This window comes from Bidens hawaiensis, unplaced genomic scaffold, assembly GCF_021521415.1.
Source record: "Bidens hawaiensis isolate Kalapana, Puna unplaced genomic scaffold, B.hawaiensis_p1.1 tig00038621_1, whole genome shotgun sequence".
NCBI lineage: Eukaryota > Viridiplantae > Streptophyta > Magnoliopsida > Asterales > Asteraceae > Bidens > Bidens hawaiensis.
Genome location: NW_027496789.1, coordinates 62,674 through 82,241, shown reverse-complemented (window position 1 = coordinate 82,241; position 19,568 = coordinate 62,674). Strand labels below are relative to the sequence as shown.

Below are 19,568 nucleotides of genomic sequence, written 5' to 3'. Positions count from 1 at the left end.
CAAAACCCTTCACGTACCTAGCGCTCCGCAGGGAATTGAAACCAAGAAGGATCTTCTGGGCAATGCTTGCGGAAACGGAAATAACATCCCCGCATAGCGGGAACGTCGAGAACTACATTGTTTGAGGCTCCAGGATGGAATTGGTGGTTTAAACATAATTGATCACTATGTTCAAAACCACTAAAACCTCAAGGAGAATCCACAAGTGAGACTCAACGCTCCTGACTTGCGAGAAGGTTACATACCTACCCGCATCATACCCAAAGATCAAGCAAAAAAAAAAAATCGGGAATTTTTGCAAGTGACATTAGGAAACCCGCGGGAAGAATCCCCACGGAGAACCTTAAAACTAAACCCTTTTCAAAACCCCTTGCTTAAAGTCCAAAAGTTCACCTCACTTTATTAAACATTCGTGAGAAGAACATTGGACTGGGGGGACTTGAAGAGGTAGGTCCCAGCAGAGACCAGTTGGTCCCGCAAGACTCACCTTGAACAGGGACGTCTGCGCAAAGGCCATCTGCTCCCGCAGGACCCACCATGCTCATAGAATCTTACGCGCAGTACGCAAGCTGTACACGCAGGGAAAGCCTCCCAATGGTGAAGTACCCCGCCTGTTCCCGCAGTTGCGGATGCAAGCCATCAGGGAAGGCTACCCGCAGACAGCAGGGCTACACGCACAAGACACTAGCTACTTCAGCAGTCACGTGAAGGAATGAGCAAGGCGGGAACAATCCCGCCCAAATGAGCCAGTCTGATTCTGAAAGATCTTTTGTACCATACCTACCAAGGTATGGATAGGACAGACGATCTGACCAGAACAGCCCATGAGCCAATCACAGGGTGACAGCTCACCGACAACAGTGCGAGGAGGAGCACCCTCTAGTACTGTTTGTCACTATTAGCCGCTGCCTACTCACCAACCCTTACTGTGGAGCATGCGCAGCCTACAGTTGGTGGAATAGTGTTACTGTTGGCCGTAACCTATTCACCAACCAGCATGGCCTGCGTACAATCCACAGTAAGTGGGACGTGCATAGTCTACAGTTGGTGGAATAGTGCAGCCGACTTTGTTACTGTTGGCCGTAACCTACCCACCAACCAGTATGGCCTGTGCGTAATCCACTGTTGGTTGAACAGGAATACTATTCAGCCGGCTGTACCTTCTAGAAAACCTACCTTCGGCTATAAATACTCCAACATCTTGGAATGGTAAGATCATCTGCTATCCAGTTATCTAGCAATCTCTTAATATACACTTATATTCAGAGCAACCTAGTCTGATTCTCACGCCGGAGGGTGGTCACAAGGAGGAACCCCCCCCCCTTCTCAGTGACGAGCTTACGGTGTTTGTTTTGCAGGTCTCCTGAAGAACAGCCTTCTCAGCTAGACCTCATCCGTGGGAAACATTACTTAACCCCCAGATTATCTATAATCTGTACAGGGTCACTTAGTGTTTCTTCAGATTCCTTATTTTTCTCTCCTTATAACTTATGAAATTGAATAAGTCTTTTTTTCTCCATTTTAGTGTTTGGGAAGTTATAAGAACTTATGGGTTTCTCCTTATTGATAAAGTTAAAAGATGGGTTTAAAATAAGTTGGAAAATCCTAACTTATCTCCTTATATGTTTTGAAATACCCTTTCCACCCTTATTCCAATTCATTTTACATCAATAAGTTAAATCAAACACTTTTAAAACAATAACTTATTGACTTATATTAATCCAAACACTTTTTTTAAAACTCCTTATCAAATATCACAAAGCCTTTTCTACTTATCACAAAAAGTTCTTTTCACTTTAAATAAGGAATCCCAAACACACCCTAAGACCATCTGTAGTCGCCACAAGGTGTGGTGTTTTGGCCACAAAATGCCAGGGAAAAATCGCCCCCTGGCTTTTTCCTTAGGCGTTTTGGCACAAGCGTTGTGTACAAAACGTAAGTTCGGCTCGAGTTTTAATAAAGTTGTGTGTGGGAAGGGGAGATGGGGAAATATATGTAATTATTGTAGAAGAGTTGTGGACCTTTTCCCACTACACTACTTTTTGCAAAACTCTCCATTGCTGACGGGGATGCCACGTGTTTACAACGCATATATGTGAAGAGTTTTGACTACACGTGGTCTAAGAGTGGTCACAACAACATAACCAATACACTTGCATTCAAGAGTTCCTCTTAAAAAAAGAAAAAATGTATAGTCGCTCACAGGGGCCGCCCCACATTAAGTGGGTTGGGGTCCCGGGACACCAATGATTTTTGAAATTTTCTTAGAGACAATATGTTAAGTATTTTATGGACCCCTAATAATTATTTGATGGAACCCATATTGTTAAAAACAACTCTAGTCTAGTGGAAAATTCCGTTGTTTATATTAGTAAGGTCACGGGTTTTACTCTGTTTGAGTCCTGTTTTTGTAATTTTTTTTTTATCTTTTATCCTTTTAATTTACAATATGTCACCAGATTTTAGTGAGTGGTTCAGTTGGCCCATTAGAAATGCTTATATCCTTCATGCTTTTTAGTTTCAATGCCTTTAAAAAGTGTTGTTTTTATGAATGAGACAAGCACACAATTGGAACAAAGGCTATAGTGTTATTATCTTAAATTTTTAGAAGTGTTTGTCTATTAGAAAAGGCTAAATCGGGGTAATTAATCATATCGAATCGATCACTAACACAAACTCACATCACAACAACCGTTAGTGCATTTGATGTTCAAAAGATATTAACGACGTTCGAGTTGTATTTGTGTGATTTTGTGTATTTTCTAACGAGTAATGATCATATTTTTGCTATTATGATATTGTTTTTTATATGTTCCTAGTCCGGCCCCGACCTGAACTACGACCAACCCAAAAAATCCGAATACCGAAAAAAGAGGACCCCATTGGTTATAAATTCTGGCTCCGCCACTGGTCGCTCACATCATCTAATAAGGTTAAAACAGGGACCATAATTAGGCCAAATATAAGTTCTCATATCTTTATAGAAACAAACTTCTAGTGGATCTCCTCATTCAACCTATCTAGATATTAGGAAATTAGTAAAACGTCACCACAACATGAAATAGAAACTTTAAGAACACTAGAATCATTTAAAATTTATCACTCTTTCTGAGCCTATCGTTTAATTCAACTTTGTAGGAGATTTGTGATATTGTTTCCATGTTTATTTCATTAAAGAAATTGGATTTTCAGATAAGTTGTTGCTTAATGCATATTTTATATCAAGATATTTTGAAATGCTTGATTGAATTGTGTCAAGAGCTTGAAAATGGGAATTTCATCTCATAAGTAGGGTGTGCCTTTTAAGCAGAAAATGGTACTAAAAGTAGGTTTACACCAACTTATCAAGCCAAAAAAAGTATTAGGCTACACGAGCAAAATTAATGAAGATATTGTGCCCTAACAATCAAGTGTTCCTGCAGTAATTCTACAATTTGTAAGCCCATTCATAATCAGAAATTTCATGGGAAGCACTTCATTTAGTAGTGTCAGCTCCCTCTTTAGGTGTTACGGGCTTGGCAACTTCGACAAAGATCAATCTACCATCTATTATCTGTGCCCAAAAATCCAAAAAATTAGGTTAACAACAGTAATTATGATAATAACAAGATTCAACTGTAATTCCATGTGCATATGATTTGATATCAGCATTTTAGGTTTCTTCAATTTATAAAACTTATGTGTCTGCAACAGGAATTCCATGTAGACTAATCTGAATATCTGATATCCACAATTGGTGTGATTGAACCTTATGTCGACAAATTATGCAGGGTAATCATGTAACCCGTGAATGATGGATTGACCTGTCCAGAGGTTGAAGATGAACATTATTCAATCTTTTGCCTAATTGCCTACCAAATTTCAAAGATCTCATTGTGACCAAGAAAAGTGGAGAGTTTTTACTTGCGAGCTTCGGAGAATATAAAGTTCCTAAAGTTTCTAAGTCTGAACACATGAACACAACCAAGACAAATGCAATCAAGAGTTCCATGACTATAGGCGCAGTTACTTTAGGAAAAAAAAAAGGAATGATTACTCGCAGCATTGTAGGTTATATAAGGGATCATAAGGATATCGAACATAAGCTCAATTAAGTTTATAGTAACAAATTATGGTGGATCTCATCAATAAATAATCTGGATAATAGGAAGCTAGTAAAGAAGACATGCCACTCAGAAATAGAATCTTAATAAACAGTGGCGGACCTATGTGGGGGCAGGTGCCGGGAATCCGGGATACCCCTCAACTTTCTTGGAGAAGTGTAATTTTATGTATTGTATACCCCAAAACTTTACTCACTCTCTTCATTATAATATAGCAAAACCTCTCTTGATATGAAATATTTTTTTGGATATCCTTGAATTTTTCTTCTAGATCCGCCACTTTAATAACACTAGACGTCATCACAATGTTGTGCTTATGATATAAATAATACACATGTGACATGTAGGAATGTCGTAAGAATCAATACAGCTTTATCACTCTATTGTTTAATTAAATTTTGTACAATACTTGTGATTTTGCTTTTATGTATATTTCATAAGAGGAATTGGATAATTTGGATTCCTAGACAAGTTCTGCTTAATGCATATTTTATATCAAGACATTAAAATGTTCGCATAAGGAGGACTTTTCATTGTGTATGAGGATGCACGTGCAAGAACATAGGACTTTTCATCGCATAAGGAGCATGCGCCTTTTAAGCTGAACACGGCACTAAAAAGAAGGTTTTAGACCTAATAAAAAGCCGCTTATAAATGTAGAAAATAGCTGTGCACTGAAAATGATAATGATGAAGGATTGTGTCGATTGCACACGCATTCGATACTATTGCTGAGCCTATAGCTAGATAACATAACAATTGCAGTGAAGTATAACAAAACGTAGTAGCTAATCTGTATCATTTTATATGTGAAAGATACTACATTTAACCTCAAAGTCAAAAAACTACAAAATGTAGCATACTATGCAACAAGGTCAAGAAAGCAAATTAAGTTTGTAAACCAATAGGCATTCACGTGATTAGATAAAAATTTCAATGGTGAAGCCTTATATTATTATATATCAATCTAAGAGTAGTACCTATTTTGTATGTTTGAGCCTGGACAAAAACAAGTTGAATTCTCTCCCCTTATTCCACTCATAAGAATCACAAGCATTCCATATGCAGCTCAAGAATACTAACTTGGCTAGTGAAGTAAAGATCTTCTAAGTTCTAACATCAGATTATGCTAGACAACATGTCCCTTGATTATAAAATTAAGACGTGTAATGATCAATCAGTATTCGGCAAAGAAGACAACTGCAAAATCTACCAAATCACCAACAAAATCTACCAAATCTCAGAAGAAAGATGATTAGATCACCTTAACTTGGTTGTTCTTCTGTGATTTCATTGTAAACTGAAAATGGAAACTATAAGCATGCATCAATACGTAAAGGTCTAAAGGATGTAAGCATTAGGAATTCCATCTGCATATGATTTGATATCAGCATTTAGGTTTCCTGAAATTGGTCTACAGATTTTATGAAATAAATGATAATTAAAAATGTAAAACCTGTGTGGCTGCAATGGGAATGTATTTTAGTCTGATATCAGAAATTGGTTGGATTGAACCCTTTGTTGACAAAAAAAGCGTGCAGGGTAATCATGTGACCCATGGATTGAGCTGTTCAGAGGTTGAAGATGAGCAGTATTCAACCTTTTGACAAAGAAAACTAAAAGAGTTTTTGCTCAGAGCTTCTGCAAATATAAACTTCCTAAAGTATCTAAGAGTGAATACTGAGACAAATGCAATCAAGAGTTCCATACTTCTATGACTATAGGTGCGGTTTCTTCAAAAACAATTACTCACATCATTTTAGGTTAAAAAGGTAAGCTCAATTAAAAATATGGTAACGAGCGTGCAGTGGATAACATTAATCAACCTATTTGGAGAATACAAAAATAGTAAAAGGCACAACAGTCAAAAATAGAATCTTAAGAACAGTAGACCTCATTCCATTTTTGTATAAACGATATAAATAATAAACATGTGTCATGTAGGACCAATAAGAGCATCAGAACTAGACAACCAGTAAGTGGTAAGAACCATTGTAACTTTATTACTCTTTCTGAGCCTATCATTACTCGTCATATTGTTTAATTCAACTTCGTGTAATATTTGTGATACTGTTTCCATGTTTATGCATATGCATATGCAAGATAATGGGAATTTCATCTCATAAGAAGTGCATGCATTTTAAGCTAAAAAAGGTACTAAAAGAAGGTTTTAGCCCAAAAAAGAGCTGCTTATCAAGCCAAAGAAAAGTATAAGAAAAAAGTAGGCCATGCCAGTCAACTTAGCGAAGAAAATAGTAGATTTTGTGAGCCGAAAATGATAATGATGAAAGAATGTTCCGATTGCATGTGCAATTGTGCGTTAGATACTGCTGTTGATCCTATAGCTAATAACTTAATAACTGCAGTAAAATATATAACAAAACATGTGAAGAAAATCTGTATCAGTTTTACATGTGAAAAAATACTAGGGGTCCTCAAAGTCAAAACATACAAAACAGAGGATATAGCAACTACATGTATGATGATCATATAGAAACAACGATGGTAACTTTTCTATCATGATGATTACTACGCAAACAGATTAAGAATGAGTCGGTAAAACAATAGGCTTCCACATGATAAGATAAAATGTTCAGTGATGAAAACCCTGTCACATCTCATTCTCTATCTTTTTCATACTTACATCATAATTATTAAAAGCATTGCTTTTCTGCGCCTAGGCGTTTTTTTTTCAGTTCGCGCACCTGCAGCGCCTTCCTTAAAAACAGGCGCAATTTTAGGCAATTAGTCGCTATTTTTTTTTTTGTTTTTTTAGCTTGATTCTATTTAACTTGTTTTTGATTTATCACTTAACTTAGTTAAAGAACTCACCTAAAATTAATGGGTTTAACAAAATTAACACAATATCGTTATAAAATGATGATCTCTGCTTATTCAATATCACAAAGCAAGAAGCCAAGAACAAAGTTATCAAAATCAAAATAAATAATAACTTCTCCCATTTGATCACTTTGGTAACATCCATTATTATGGCTACAATAAACATTTCAAAATTCTTCTATTATAGCAGTTGATCACATTAGTAACATTTCAAGATTTTTCATGAATAACCAGAGATTGATCATTTTGGTACTTGCTTTGGGTTTATAGATGATTCGGTACTTTATGTTGAGGATTATGGTTTTGAAATATTTTGGTATTAAAAAAAAGTAATATTTTCCATTACAAATTTTGTTTTAGATGTTTTTTTTATTTCGTCGTCGTCGTCGTCGCCGCCGCCGCCGCCGCCGCCGCCGCCGCCGCCGTCGTACTCAGTATATCCCACCAATAGCAAAGCTATGGTAGGGTCTGAGGAGGGTAAGATGTAGGCAGCCTTACCTCTACCCCATAGGGATAGAGAGGCTGCTTCCGGTGAGACCCCCGGCTCGATAGTAGTTTTGCATCAAGCCTTGGACATAAGGCACATAGCACTCAATCATCGAGACACCGGCTGATCGGTGCATGTACCCTTATCTTTCAGCTATCAACGCCACTACATGATGCCTGATTAACCGTCCGTCAATTTTAACGTTATTTTCACGAGATTAGTAAAATAACGTCAAAATTAGTGCAATTTCACTTTTGCCCACCCGCGCTTTTAAGTGCGCTTATTTGAGACCCGCGCTTTTTTTGCGCCTAGCGCCTAGGCCCTCGAAGAGGCCTATGCGCCTTAAGTGCGCCTAACGCATTTGATAACATATGACTCACATATACTTATTTTATTATTTTTCTACTTTTTATACACTATGTATAACAAATAATAATGTTTCAATGTGAAATGTATAACAAAATATAGTGCAAACAGAAAAATTTAACCAAAAACTGTGAAGAAAATATGCATCAGTTCTGCATGTGAAAAATACGACGTTTGATCTCAAAGTCATTATATAAAACGAAAGATACAACTAAATACATGATCATCGTATAGAAACAATGATAATGGTTTCTTTTAATCATGGTAATTACTACGTAAACAGATTAAGAAAACATATTAAGTACGTAAAACAAGGCTTTCACATGATAAGATAACAGAATGTTCAGTGGTGAAGCCTCAGCTTTGGGTATTTCCATATACAGCTCAAGCGTATACTAACTTAACTAGTGAAGACTAAAGATCTTCCAACATCAGATATGCTAAACAACAGATTCCTAGATTATAAGATTAAGACATGCAATGATTAATCATTATTCAGTACTAACATAAAGCTTAATCTTCATTCAGTAAAAATCTAAACTTTCCTTACAAAATTAACCATTTACATAAATTCTCTAAAGTTACAGATCTTCTATACATATTCATAACCCTTAAACACTATTGGGAATAAATAGACAGTGTAAAACTTTTCTTTGCAAGCATGTATAAACTACTGGCAATGTTTCTGTTTTAACCAGGTAATTAGCTTGGTATGGTTAGAAGAGTAATACAACTGTAAGCACGTATCAAATAAGTAAAGGATGTAGGCGTTAGGAATTCCATGTGCATATGAATTGATATCAGCATTTGGATTTCCGACATTGGTCTACAGACTTTATGAAAGACATGGTAATTAGAAGTTGTAAAATATATGTAGCTGGAACAGGAATGTATTTTAGTCTGATATCAGCAATTACTTGGATTGAAACCTTTGTCACAAAAAGTGCAGGGTAATCATGTAACCCATGGATCATGGATTGAGCTGTCCAGAGGTTGAAGTCTTGAAGATGAGCAGTATTCAACCTTTTAACAAAGAAAAGTGAAGAGTTTCTACTCGAGACATTCTGACAATATAAACTTCCTAAATCTAAGAGTGATCACAAGACCATGATTGAGATACATGCAATCAAGAGCTCATGACTGTAGGCGCAGTTTCTTTATTACTCACATCATTTTAGGTTAAAAAGGTTTTATAAGAAGGCCAAACATAAGCTTAATTAACATTATAGTAACGAATGTGTAGTGGATAACATTAGTAAACCTATCTGGAGAATACGGAAAATAGTAAAAGACACGATGGTCAGAAAAAGAACTTTAAGAACACTAGACCTTATTACATTGTTATACTAATGTAATAAATAATACACATGTGACATGCAGGACCAATATAAGCATCGGAACTAGTATGTCGTAGGAATCATTTGAACTTTATTACTTTTTCTGAGCCTAACATTACTATCATATTGTTTAATACAATTGTGTACTATATTTGTAATGAGGAACTGGATTTCCAGATCAGTTCTTGCTAAATGCGTATTTTATATCAAGACATTAAATTGCTCACTAGAAATTCGGTAATAGTGTAAGAGCATATTAGATGTGACGCTATTTAAGCTGAAAATGGTACTAAAAGAAGGTTTTAGAAAAAGAGCTACTTATCAAGCCAATGAAAAGTATAAGAAAGTAGGCCTAACAATCAAGTATTCCTGCAGTAACTTTTCAATTTGCTACCCATTCACTGATAGGGTTTGATACGTTCTGATTGTAATTGGTTAAGTTTAGAGAAGAGAATAAGAAAAACAAAGGACCGAACGATTGTATTACGGAAACCTAAAAAAAAGTAGCAAGAGATTCCAGGGCCTAGCCCTCTCTCACTGCATTTGCAGGAGCCATGGCAATACTATCTTAAACATAAACATACTCTCCTCTCTCCTTATTGGTTTTTGATACCCTTTATAGTAATATAAGTAAATGGCATTTAGACTAGAACTAGAGCATATTTCCTATCATTCACATTCGGAAGTTCCAAGACTATCATGGATGATGGAAAGTACTTCATATGGTAGTGTAATCTCCCTCTTTAGGTGTTACGTGCTTGGCAACTTCAACACAGATCAATCTACCATCTATTATCCGTTCCCAAAAAATTAGGTTAAGAACTATAGTTAAGATGATAACAAGATTCTCTGCTTAATGAATTAAGAATGGCATATGATTTGATATCAGCATTTGGGTTTCTTGAAAATGGCGTACGGATTATATAAAATAATTGGTAATTAATATTCTATAATTTGTGTGAACACAATAGGAATGTATATTAATCTGATATCAGCAATTGGTTGGATTGAACCCTTTGTCAGCAAAAAGTGCAGGGTAATTATGTAACCCATGGATCATGGATTGAGCTGTCAGAGGTCGAATATAAGCAGTCTTCAACCTCTTGACAAAAAAAAAGTAAAAGAGTTTTTACTCGAGAGCTTCTGAGAGTATAAAGTTCCTAAAGTTTCTAAGAGTGATCACAAGACCATAATCGAGACAAATGCAATCAAGAGTTCCATGACTATAGGCGAGATTTCTTAAGAAATAATTACTTGCATCATTTTAGGTTAAAAAGGTATCATAAGAAGGCCAAACATAAGCTCAGTTAAAATTATAGTAATGAACGTGTAGGGGACAACATTGATAAACCAATCTGGAGAACAGAAAAATTGTAAAAATAGGATCTTAAGAACACTAGACCACGTCACATTTGTACTAATGATATAAATAATACACATGTTACATGCAGGACCAATAAGAGTATCAGAACCAGTAAGTCGTAAGAATCATTGCAACTTTGTTACTCTGTCTGAGCATATCATTATATTACTTGTCATATTGTTTGATTAAACTTTGTTATATTTGTGATACTTTTTCCATGTTTATGCATATGCAAGATAACAGGAATTTCATCTTACTCATATGGAGTGCATGATTTTTAAGCTAAAAATGGTACTAGAAGAAGGTTTTAGACCAAAAGAGCTACTTATCAGCCAAAGAAAAGTATACGAAGAAAGTAGGCTATGCGAGTCAACTTAACGAAGAAAATAGTAGATTTTGTGAGCCGAAAATGATAATGATGAAAGATTTCTCCCATTGCATGTGCAGTTATGCATTAGATACTACTGTTGAATCTATAGGTAGATGATTTAATAATCACAGTGAAATATATAACAAAACATAGTTCAGACAAAAAGGTTAAACGAACAAATGCGAAGAAAATCTGTATCAATTTTACATCTGAAAAATACCAGTGTTTGCCTCAACGGCTCAAAGTCAAAACATACAACATGGAGGAAATATCAACTGCATGTATGATTATCGTATAGAAACAATGATGGCGACTTTTCTATCATGGTGATTACTAATGCAAACAGATAAAGAAAACAAAATAAGTCCGTAAAACAATAGGCTTCCACATGATAAGATACTAAAATGATCAGTGGTGAAGCCTCGGCTTTAGGTATTTCACTATTCCCATATGCAGCTCAAGCACACACAAACTGGACTAGTGAAGTCTGAATATATTCTTACATCAGATTATGCTAAACAACGGATTCCTAGATTATAATATCAAGATGTGCAATGATTAATCATTATTCAGCACTAACTTAAAGCTTAATCTACATTGAGTAAAAATCTAAACTTTCCTTACAAAAGTGACCTGTTACACTATTTCCTCGATAGTAAATGGAGCCATAATCACAATTTAGTTTCCTCAAGCAAATAAGTCAACAGGTGACAAAGATTAAGTGAACCAAACCTACCTTCCCATTGATGACTTTCAGTGCATTGTGGGCATCAACTTGTGATTCAAAGGTGACAAACCCAAATCCCTTGGGCCTCTGAGTTCTTGGATCAACAACAAGTCTAGCTGCAACATATTAGTTAATTAATTACTAGGGTTGATATTTGATTCTAACAATCTGGACATCAAAGATGTATGTATGTATGTACCTTCAGTGATTGGACCGAATGGTGAACACAATCTTTTCAAGTCCTTTGGTGTAGTGTAAAACGACAATCCTGAATATAATAATTATAATATTCAATTGCTAAAGAGGAATTAGGGTTTCGAAAGTGGTTTAGATTAGAGAGAAAGATAGATTACCGCTCACAAATAACTGCGAACCAACCAATCTCTTTGCCATACCAAAACCCCTCTTCTTCTTCTTTAACAATTACACATTTGATTGATTATTGACATACTAGAAAATTGTGAAAAAGAAAAGGATAAAATGTGAAATATTACTTTACTTATTATATCATATCATATCAAGATAATTGTTATAATTGTTCCTTACTTATAAAAGAATATTTTAGTGCGTGTGAAACACGCAAATTAGAACATGGGTTTATAAAGAGAGTTCATTCTCGGTTTTCTCGAAACTTTTCTATTTTTTCGATTATTGATTTCACAACATATGAAACAATTTAATTTGAAAGTGAGTCCCACACGTTTTAGAAAGGTATCTACGACATTCTAGAAATACAGATTTCTACAAGAAGTGCATATATTTCAATTTGAAGTTTTGAGTATCAAACCTATATGGCAATAGAACCTTTCGTGTATCAAACCTGTTTATTTTCTATTTGTGAACATGAGTTTCGTTTAACGGTACATGTCACACTAATGATTATGCGCAAATAAAGACATGTCCAAAACAGTCTAGTGGGATTCATATTAGAAGGTTGTATCGCCCTCATTCAAAAACACAATTTAACTACTTCATGATAGTAGAAGTTCTTGTAGCCCTTACTCAAAAGCGCGATTTAACTACCTCATATGCCTATATAGAGCGTTTTTGACTTACATATGTGAAGGTAGCATGATTTGTGAGTAGCTTTTGCACTAGCCAAACATTAAGTTCGACACACGACAAACCAATTCAACCAACATGCACAAAATTCCTTTATGTTAGAACAGAAATGTAACCTTACCTAACATGTTATTTCAAGCCTATTCATCATTTCTGCTTGGATACAAGTAAAACAGGTTCGTACATTCGGATAGGTAAAATCCAAACATGTTAATATGATACTCAAATACTTGTCCCCGGCTTTACCATTGGATTTGAGTTCTTCCAATATATCCAACCAAAAATCAAACAGGCCTTTAAACACATTCGTTATAATACAACAAATTTGATAGAAGAATATAAGTTTGTATAAAAAAGCATCCACAGCTATATCTCAATCCCTGTTGAGATCACAACCTTTACCAAAATTATAGAATAGATCAAATCAAACATTGCCATTGTTGTATACAATCATATCACAAGTTCATTTCATCAACACATTTTAGCTTCAAAACACAATTTACTAAAACGAAAGATTTTTATTACAAATTCTTCAAATCTCATAACCCGAACCAATCGAATTACGAGATCCTACAACATCAGTTACAACCACTAAAGCTTTTTTTGAGAAAAACGTCATTACAATACACATAACCCCTAAAGCCATTTTAGAAAAACGCCATCAACACGAAACCCTAAATTTACGAACTGGTAAACTTAGTGACGGCCTTAGTCCCCTCAGACACAGCATGCTTCGCCAATTCACCGGGCAGGACAAGCCTGACCGCAGTCTGAATCTCCCTGGAGGTAATGGTGGGCTTCTTGTTATACCTGGCCAGCCTTGAACTCTCCTGGGCAAGCTTCTCAAAGATATCATTAATGAAGCTGTTCATGATCCCCATGGCCTTGCTGGATATCCCGATGTCCGGATGCACCTGCTTCAGCACCTTGAAGATGTAGATCTTGTACGTCTCCACGCTCTTCTTCGTTCGCTTCTTCTTCTTGTCGACTCCGCCTGCACCGGCTTCCTTCGGCAGCTTCTTACCGGCTTTCGGCTTCTTCTCGGCTGCTGCTGGTGTTTTCTTCTCCTCTGCGGGTTTCTTCTCCGCTGGCTTCTTCTCGGCCTTCGGTGCCATTGAATTTGGTGGATTGAGATTTCTAGGGCTTGGAAATTGGGAGAATTGATTGATTGATTGATAATTGATGATGGATTGGTGTGGTGGGGAGTTGTTATATAGGAGATGTGAATGGGTTGTGATTGGTGGGTTGGGTATTATGCGGATCCGTGACGTGGCGTAAGTGTGAAGCGTTGATTGGGTGGATATAAGAGGAAAGTGGAATGGATGGTTCTGATTTGGTGTTTATTGTTTTGAGGATAATGAAAGGTGGTTGGCTTTTCTTTCTCTACTTTAATACTTTTAATTTATATTAATTTAGTTTAAATTTAAACACATTTACATTTCTTTTATCTTAAAAACCAACAAATATATAGTTGCTTAGTTTATTTGTACCGGTTGACCTAATGGCAAAAAGTCACTATCAGCTGATCTAATTTAATCGGATGGAATTCTTAAGCGTCTCAAGTTATTTTCAGTTATGAGGAAAACACATCTGTCCAAAGGCTCACTAGTGGTAAAACCCGAATGCCCTACTGATCGAGCTGGAGATCACAAAAATCTCAGTTTTCCTTTATTGAGTCACTCATCCCCCTTTAAAGTGTTATCAGTAAGGTTTGAACTTGGGTCTTTGTTAAAAACTCCAAGCCTCTTATCACTACACAACATTAAGCTTTCAAGTTTGTGCATCGTTCAACTTGGCTCCACTTTTCTGGTCACTATTTTCTTCAGTCACGAGTTTATATACGTGATGGCTTCTCCCCAATGTCGACTAAGCTTTCAAGTTTCAACTACTACAATGGCTAAGGCAAGGTCTTGAACATTGTGTCGCTTCAATCTAGTCTTCAATCATGGTTATGTTGTGCTCCATCAAGATAAATAGAAACACTGATTCATTGCTCAAAATATGAGTAATCTCAACGTGCTCCTTGAATGTCGATCTTGCTTAAGTTTGGGTAATCGGTTATTTTCTCAACGTACTCCCTGAGTTGTCTATTGGGCTCCCGCACAAACTCAACCCATGTTTTCAAGGTACACGTACCTCATTGAACGTCTTCGTGTCTACGTCACCACCATAGTGTCGCGGTATCCTTAATGTATTTCTTGAGTTTCATCAAGTTGCCTACGATGTTTAATATCTTGTGTTACTTCATTAATTTTCATATAATTGTGGTTGAAATGAAGCATGAAAGCGTATACAAGCTTTGAACAAGTTTAATTGTGAGGAGCTTTGATCTAGGTTGGGATATGGATAATAGCAAAACAAGCATAAAACTTAAAGCATATCATACACAAAAGGTGTCTGATTAAATGCTCAAAACTCAAATAAAAATCTTACAATAATTGGATGAATTCATGATAAACTATAATGTGTTTTTAACTACCAGGTCATAATAAGCGTATATGAATCATAAATCTAAGTTGAGTCTTATATGTGATTGAATGAATCACCATGATTATTAATTGAATGTGGTATAGTTCATTTGCAAACTGACAATTAATTGATCTCCCATCGAGTGTATTGAGTGTAGTGAATTTACTTGTACTCGAAGTTATCATGAGATCAACAAAATGGCCATGGCGGGTATATCTTATTCTTTAACTTACGGGTTATATTGTTACCTTTGCATTATGATTGAATGGGTTATCCAAACCCAAATTGTTAATGTGACGGTGTAGAATAGCTTAGGGATGAGATATTTTTCCTGAATACTTGTGTCAGTGCCCGTCCAGTATCGGTACCCGTATGTGTATATAAGGTACGAGTACGGGTACCTAAATTTACTGATTTTAGGTACGAGTACTTTCGGGTACAGATACGAGTACAAGTACATGTATTACGGGTACTGGTACCCGTTTTGAATATAAGGGGTTTTTTTTAAGTTTTCAACACTCATGACTTAACTTTCAAGCGGGATTTCAAAACATATGATATATATAAGTTGAATCAGTTCCTTTTCTCTTGTTTTTCTATAGTAATTGAGGAAGCAATAAACAAAGAAATGGAAAATTGAAAGATGACCAATGAAGATTAAACGAATGTTAACTTTCTTTGCATAAATTAACTTTGTTTTAAAATTTATTTTGTGGAGACTTCGTATGTTTTGAAATTCATTACTTGATTATGAATGAATTTTATATTTTATACCAAGTTTAGTGGAGATATTTTTTTAAATAACAAAGTGTACCAAAACGAGTACCGTACCCTAAAGTACATGTAACCGGACCATAAAATTGGGTACGAGTGTGGATACCCGGATTTACTGATTTTATGTACAAGTACTTTCGGGTACATTTACGGGTACATATTTAGATATGATATCGATCTCTTCCCTATAATTGGATTCAAAAGTCTCTAAGAAACTAAGGGTGGTAAAGTTCCATGTGACTTGGTATAAAATATAAAATTCATTCATAATCAGAAAATAAGAAAAGGAATAATCAAGAAACGGTGAACCGGGCTTGTGTTTGACACAATTCCCTTAAACAGATCCGCGGTATGTTCCCAGGGTACTCCGGTTCGAAGCAGAAGCGTAGTACTGCCGGACTTGATCACTTGCCCGAAACGAAAACCGTAACAATGTTGTTGTAGAAAAGAGGAAGAAGAAGAAGTGTGTATGTTGGTGTATTTTCCGTGGTTTGTCAACTCAAGAGATGGTCCGTTTATATAACCATAGAATCATAATCAATAATGATAATGACCATTAAATATCAAATAATGGCCATTAGTGCATTACAAAACCAAAACTAATAACCATTCTCATAATGATCATTAATAATAATGGTCATTAGTGCAGAGTTGAAACCGAAAATAATAATCATCATCATAATGATCAGTAATAAAATTGACCAACAATTTCAGTTTATGAAATAAATCTCAAATGAATTTGAATCTTAAACGAATTCAAAAATGTCCTCACGTGGGCCCGGGTTTTAATTGAGACTTCATTCACACACTTTACTTAAAACTTCTAACAATCCCCCACATGAATGGAGGTCGAAACAACAACATTATTCCGATTAGATTTCAGCAGTTGAATCTTGCATACAATAGGTAGGTGTTATCCTTTGAACCTTTGCTTATGAAGCATACTTAGCCCACTGGCTCTGAGTAGACTGTGATGTCTTTGAACTCGTCTGCCGTTTGTGTAGACGACAATACACTTCACACAAGACTCTCCCTGACAAAGTCAAGTCCTCATAGTTATGTTCGTTATGGTCATGAACATGCACCTGGTTCTGCAAGAGCTATTAAGTGTTGTGCCCAACAACACCCTTCGAAGCGACCCCACTTCTCTCTCACATAGGTGATTCACCATGTATGACTACCTTGGTCGAATCATTAAAAGCCATATGCTTAGCCTCACACTTGTCAGTTTTAGGAATGGACTAGGAAGGTTACCTTGCTACGTGGTAAACTCCCTCTTAAAATTGTAGGGTTATCCCCCCCACAGTGACCGCATTAATTCATACAATTAGGTTTTCCTATTGAACTCAACTCTTGGGATTTCCTGTCTGTTGAGTTAGGTTTCCTTCGCATGAACTTTAATTTTTCAAGGGCTTCAGTCCCATTCCCATGGACGACTTATGAACTAACTCTCTACTTAGGCCTTTTGTTAGCGAATCCGCAATATTATCCTTTGACTTCACATAGTCAACAGTGATAATTCCAGTAGATATTAGTTGTCGTACCGTATTATGTCTACGTCTAATATGTCTATTCTTACCATTATACATTGTTCTATGAGCTCTGGCAATTTCCGATTGGCTATCCCAATGTATACAGATGGCCGATGCCGGCTTAGGCCATCTTGGTATATCCTCAACAAATTGACGTAACCATTCTGCCTCTTCGCCCGCTTTATCTAGGGCGATGAATTCTGATTCCATCGTGGATCTAGCTATAACCGTTTGTTTAGACGATTTCCACGATATAGCAGCACCTCCAAGTGTGAATACATACCCACTTGTTGCTTTGGAATCATTCGTGTCAGATATCCAATTTGCATCACAATGTCCTTCGACAACTGCAGGATATCTATTATAATATAACCCGTATTCTCTAGTGTATCTTAGGTACCGAAGCAACCAAATCACACAGTTCCAATGACTTGAACTTGGGTTGCTTGTGTATCTACTTAGCTTGCTCACAGCATATGCTAAGTCGGGTCTAGTGCAACTCATAAGATACATCAAACTGCCAATAATTCTTGAGTATTCCAACTGGTTAACGGGTTCACCTCTATTCTTAGCTAGATGTTGGCTCGTGTCAATGAGAGTTCTAGCTACATTAGAGTCATTCGCATTAAACTTCTCAAGAATTTTTCTCACGTAATGGGATTGACTTAAATCAAGTCAATTTTGGGTTCGTGTGATTTTAACTCCCAAAATCACATCCGCAAGACCCATGTTCTTCATGTCAAATCTTGCTTTTAACATGTTCTTAGTGGACGTTATGATTTTGTCATCACTACCAGCAATGAGCATATCATCTACGTATAGACACAATATGACATATCCATCGGATGTGTCCTTTATGTACACACATTTGTCACATTCATTGATTTTGAACCCAACATCAGGCATGGCATGATCAAAATTTTGGTGCCATTGTTTAGGAGCTTGTTTCAATCCATACAAGGATTTCACAAGTTTACATTCTTTCTTTTCTTGCCCAACGGCTATGAAGCCTTCGGGTTGTTCCATGTAAATCTCTTCCTCTAGATTTCCATTCAAGAAAGCCGTTTTTACATCCATTTGGTGAACTTCCAAGTTTCTAATGGCGGCAATGGCAAGCACCAACCTTCTAGATGTTATTCGCGTAACCGGTGAATATGTATCAAAGTAATCTAAACCTTCTCGTTGTTTATATCCTTTGATCACCAACCTTGCCTAATACTTGTCAATGGTGCCATCAGGTTTCATCTTCTTCTTGAAGATCCATCGATATCCTAGTGGTTTACACCCTTGAGGAAGATCCACTAGTTCCTAAGTATGATTTTGTAAGATAGAATCTATCTCGCATTTGATGGCCTCCCTCCACTGAGGTCCTTCAACGGAGTTCACCGCTTGTTGATACGTTTGAGGTTCCTCTTCTACCATGTAGGTAAGGAAATCAGGGTCGAAGGACTTTCAGTCCTTTGCCGTATACTGTTTCCGATTTCAACCTCCTCTGTCTCAGCTTGTTCCCGAGGTTCATCTCCGGTACTCTCGTTTTGAATACTTTCCTCAACCGGTTTAGAATAGCTCGGTAAACATGGGAACTTATATTCAAACCATGATGCATCCTTTGCTTCTATTATGGTGCCATTGTTTATTCCGGGATTCTTGGAATCATGCACAAGAAATCGATATGCACCACCGGGAAGGATATATCCTATAAACACACAATCCACGGTTTTGGGTCCTATTAGTAGGCGTTTTGGTGGAGTCACCACTACCTTGGCTAGGCAGCACACTCACAAGTATTTATATGGTGGTTTAATTCTCGTCCATAACTCATATGGAGTTAGATCTTTCTTCTTATTCGGTATCATGTTTAAGACATAATTATCCGATAAGATTGCTTCCGCCCACATGTCCAGGCTTACCCCAGAACTTATCATCATGGCATTCATTATTTCTTTCAAGGTTCGGTTCTTACGTTCCGCTATGCCATTTGATTGAGGGGAGTAAGGAGGCGCGACTTCATGTATGATTCCTTCTTTTTTCACACAAGTCAATAAAAGGTGAAACATATTCACCTCCCCGGTCACTCCTTACTCTTTTAATTTTTTGATTTAGTTGATTCTCAACTTTGGCTTTAAATAAGATAAACT

General features: G+C 36.4%; 2 protein-coding genes across 2 annotated transcripts; both read right to left on the bottom strand.

The window, feature by feature from the left end:
• Positions 1-3,402: 3,402 nt before the first annotated feature.
• On the bottom strand, positions 3,403-12,004 carry LOC143590517 (small RNA-binding protein 11, chloroplastic-like). The gene is made up of 4 exons (XM_077070973.1): positions 11,947-12,004; positions 11,793-11,861; positions 11,603-11,709; positions 3,403-3,553 (listed from the first exon to the last, which is right to left on the bottom strand). The coding sequence occupies exons 1-4, from the start codon at positions 11,984-11,986 to the stop codon at positions 3,476-3,478; spliced, it is 294 nt and encodes a 97-aa protein (XP_076927088.1). The 5' UTR covers positions 11,987-12,004; the 3' UTR covers positions 3,403-3,475.
• A 1,282-nt stretch (positions 12,005-13,286) lies between these two features.
• On the bottom strand, positions 13,287-13,854 carry LOC143590513 (histone H2B). The gene has a single exon (XM_077070970.1). It carries the CDS (start codon positions 13,768-13,770, stop codon positions 13,336-13,338), a length of 435 nt encoding a protein of 144 aa, XP_076927085.1. The 5' UTR covers positions 13,771-13,854; the 3' UTR covers positions 13,287-13,335.
• Positions 13,855-19,568: the final 5,714 nt, after the last annotated feature.

What these genes read in the sequence shown, in the direction of transcription:
- LOC143590517 (XM_077070973.1), bottom strand. Translation starts at nt 11,986, where the DNA reads ATGGCAAAGAGATTGGTTGGTTCGCAGTTATTTGTGAGCG. An exon ending in TTCGCAGTTATTTGTGAGCG is followed by an intron (nt 11,862 to 11,946) that starts GTAATCTATCTT and finishes TATTATATTCAG; the next exon opens with GATTGTCGTTTTACACTACA. An exon ending in TGAAAGTCATCAATGGGAAG is followed by an intron (nt 3,554 to 11,602) that starts GTAGGTTTGGTT and finishes TTTTGGGCACAG; the next exon opens with ATAATAGATGGTAGATTGAT.
- LOC143590513 (XM_077070970.1), bottom strand. Translation starts at nt 13,770, where the DNA reads ATGGCACCGAAGGCCGAGAAGAAGCCAGCGGAGAAGAAACCCGCAGAG.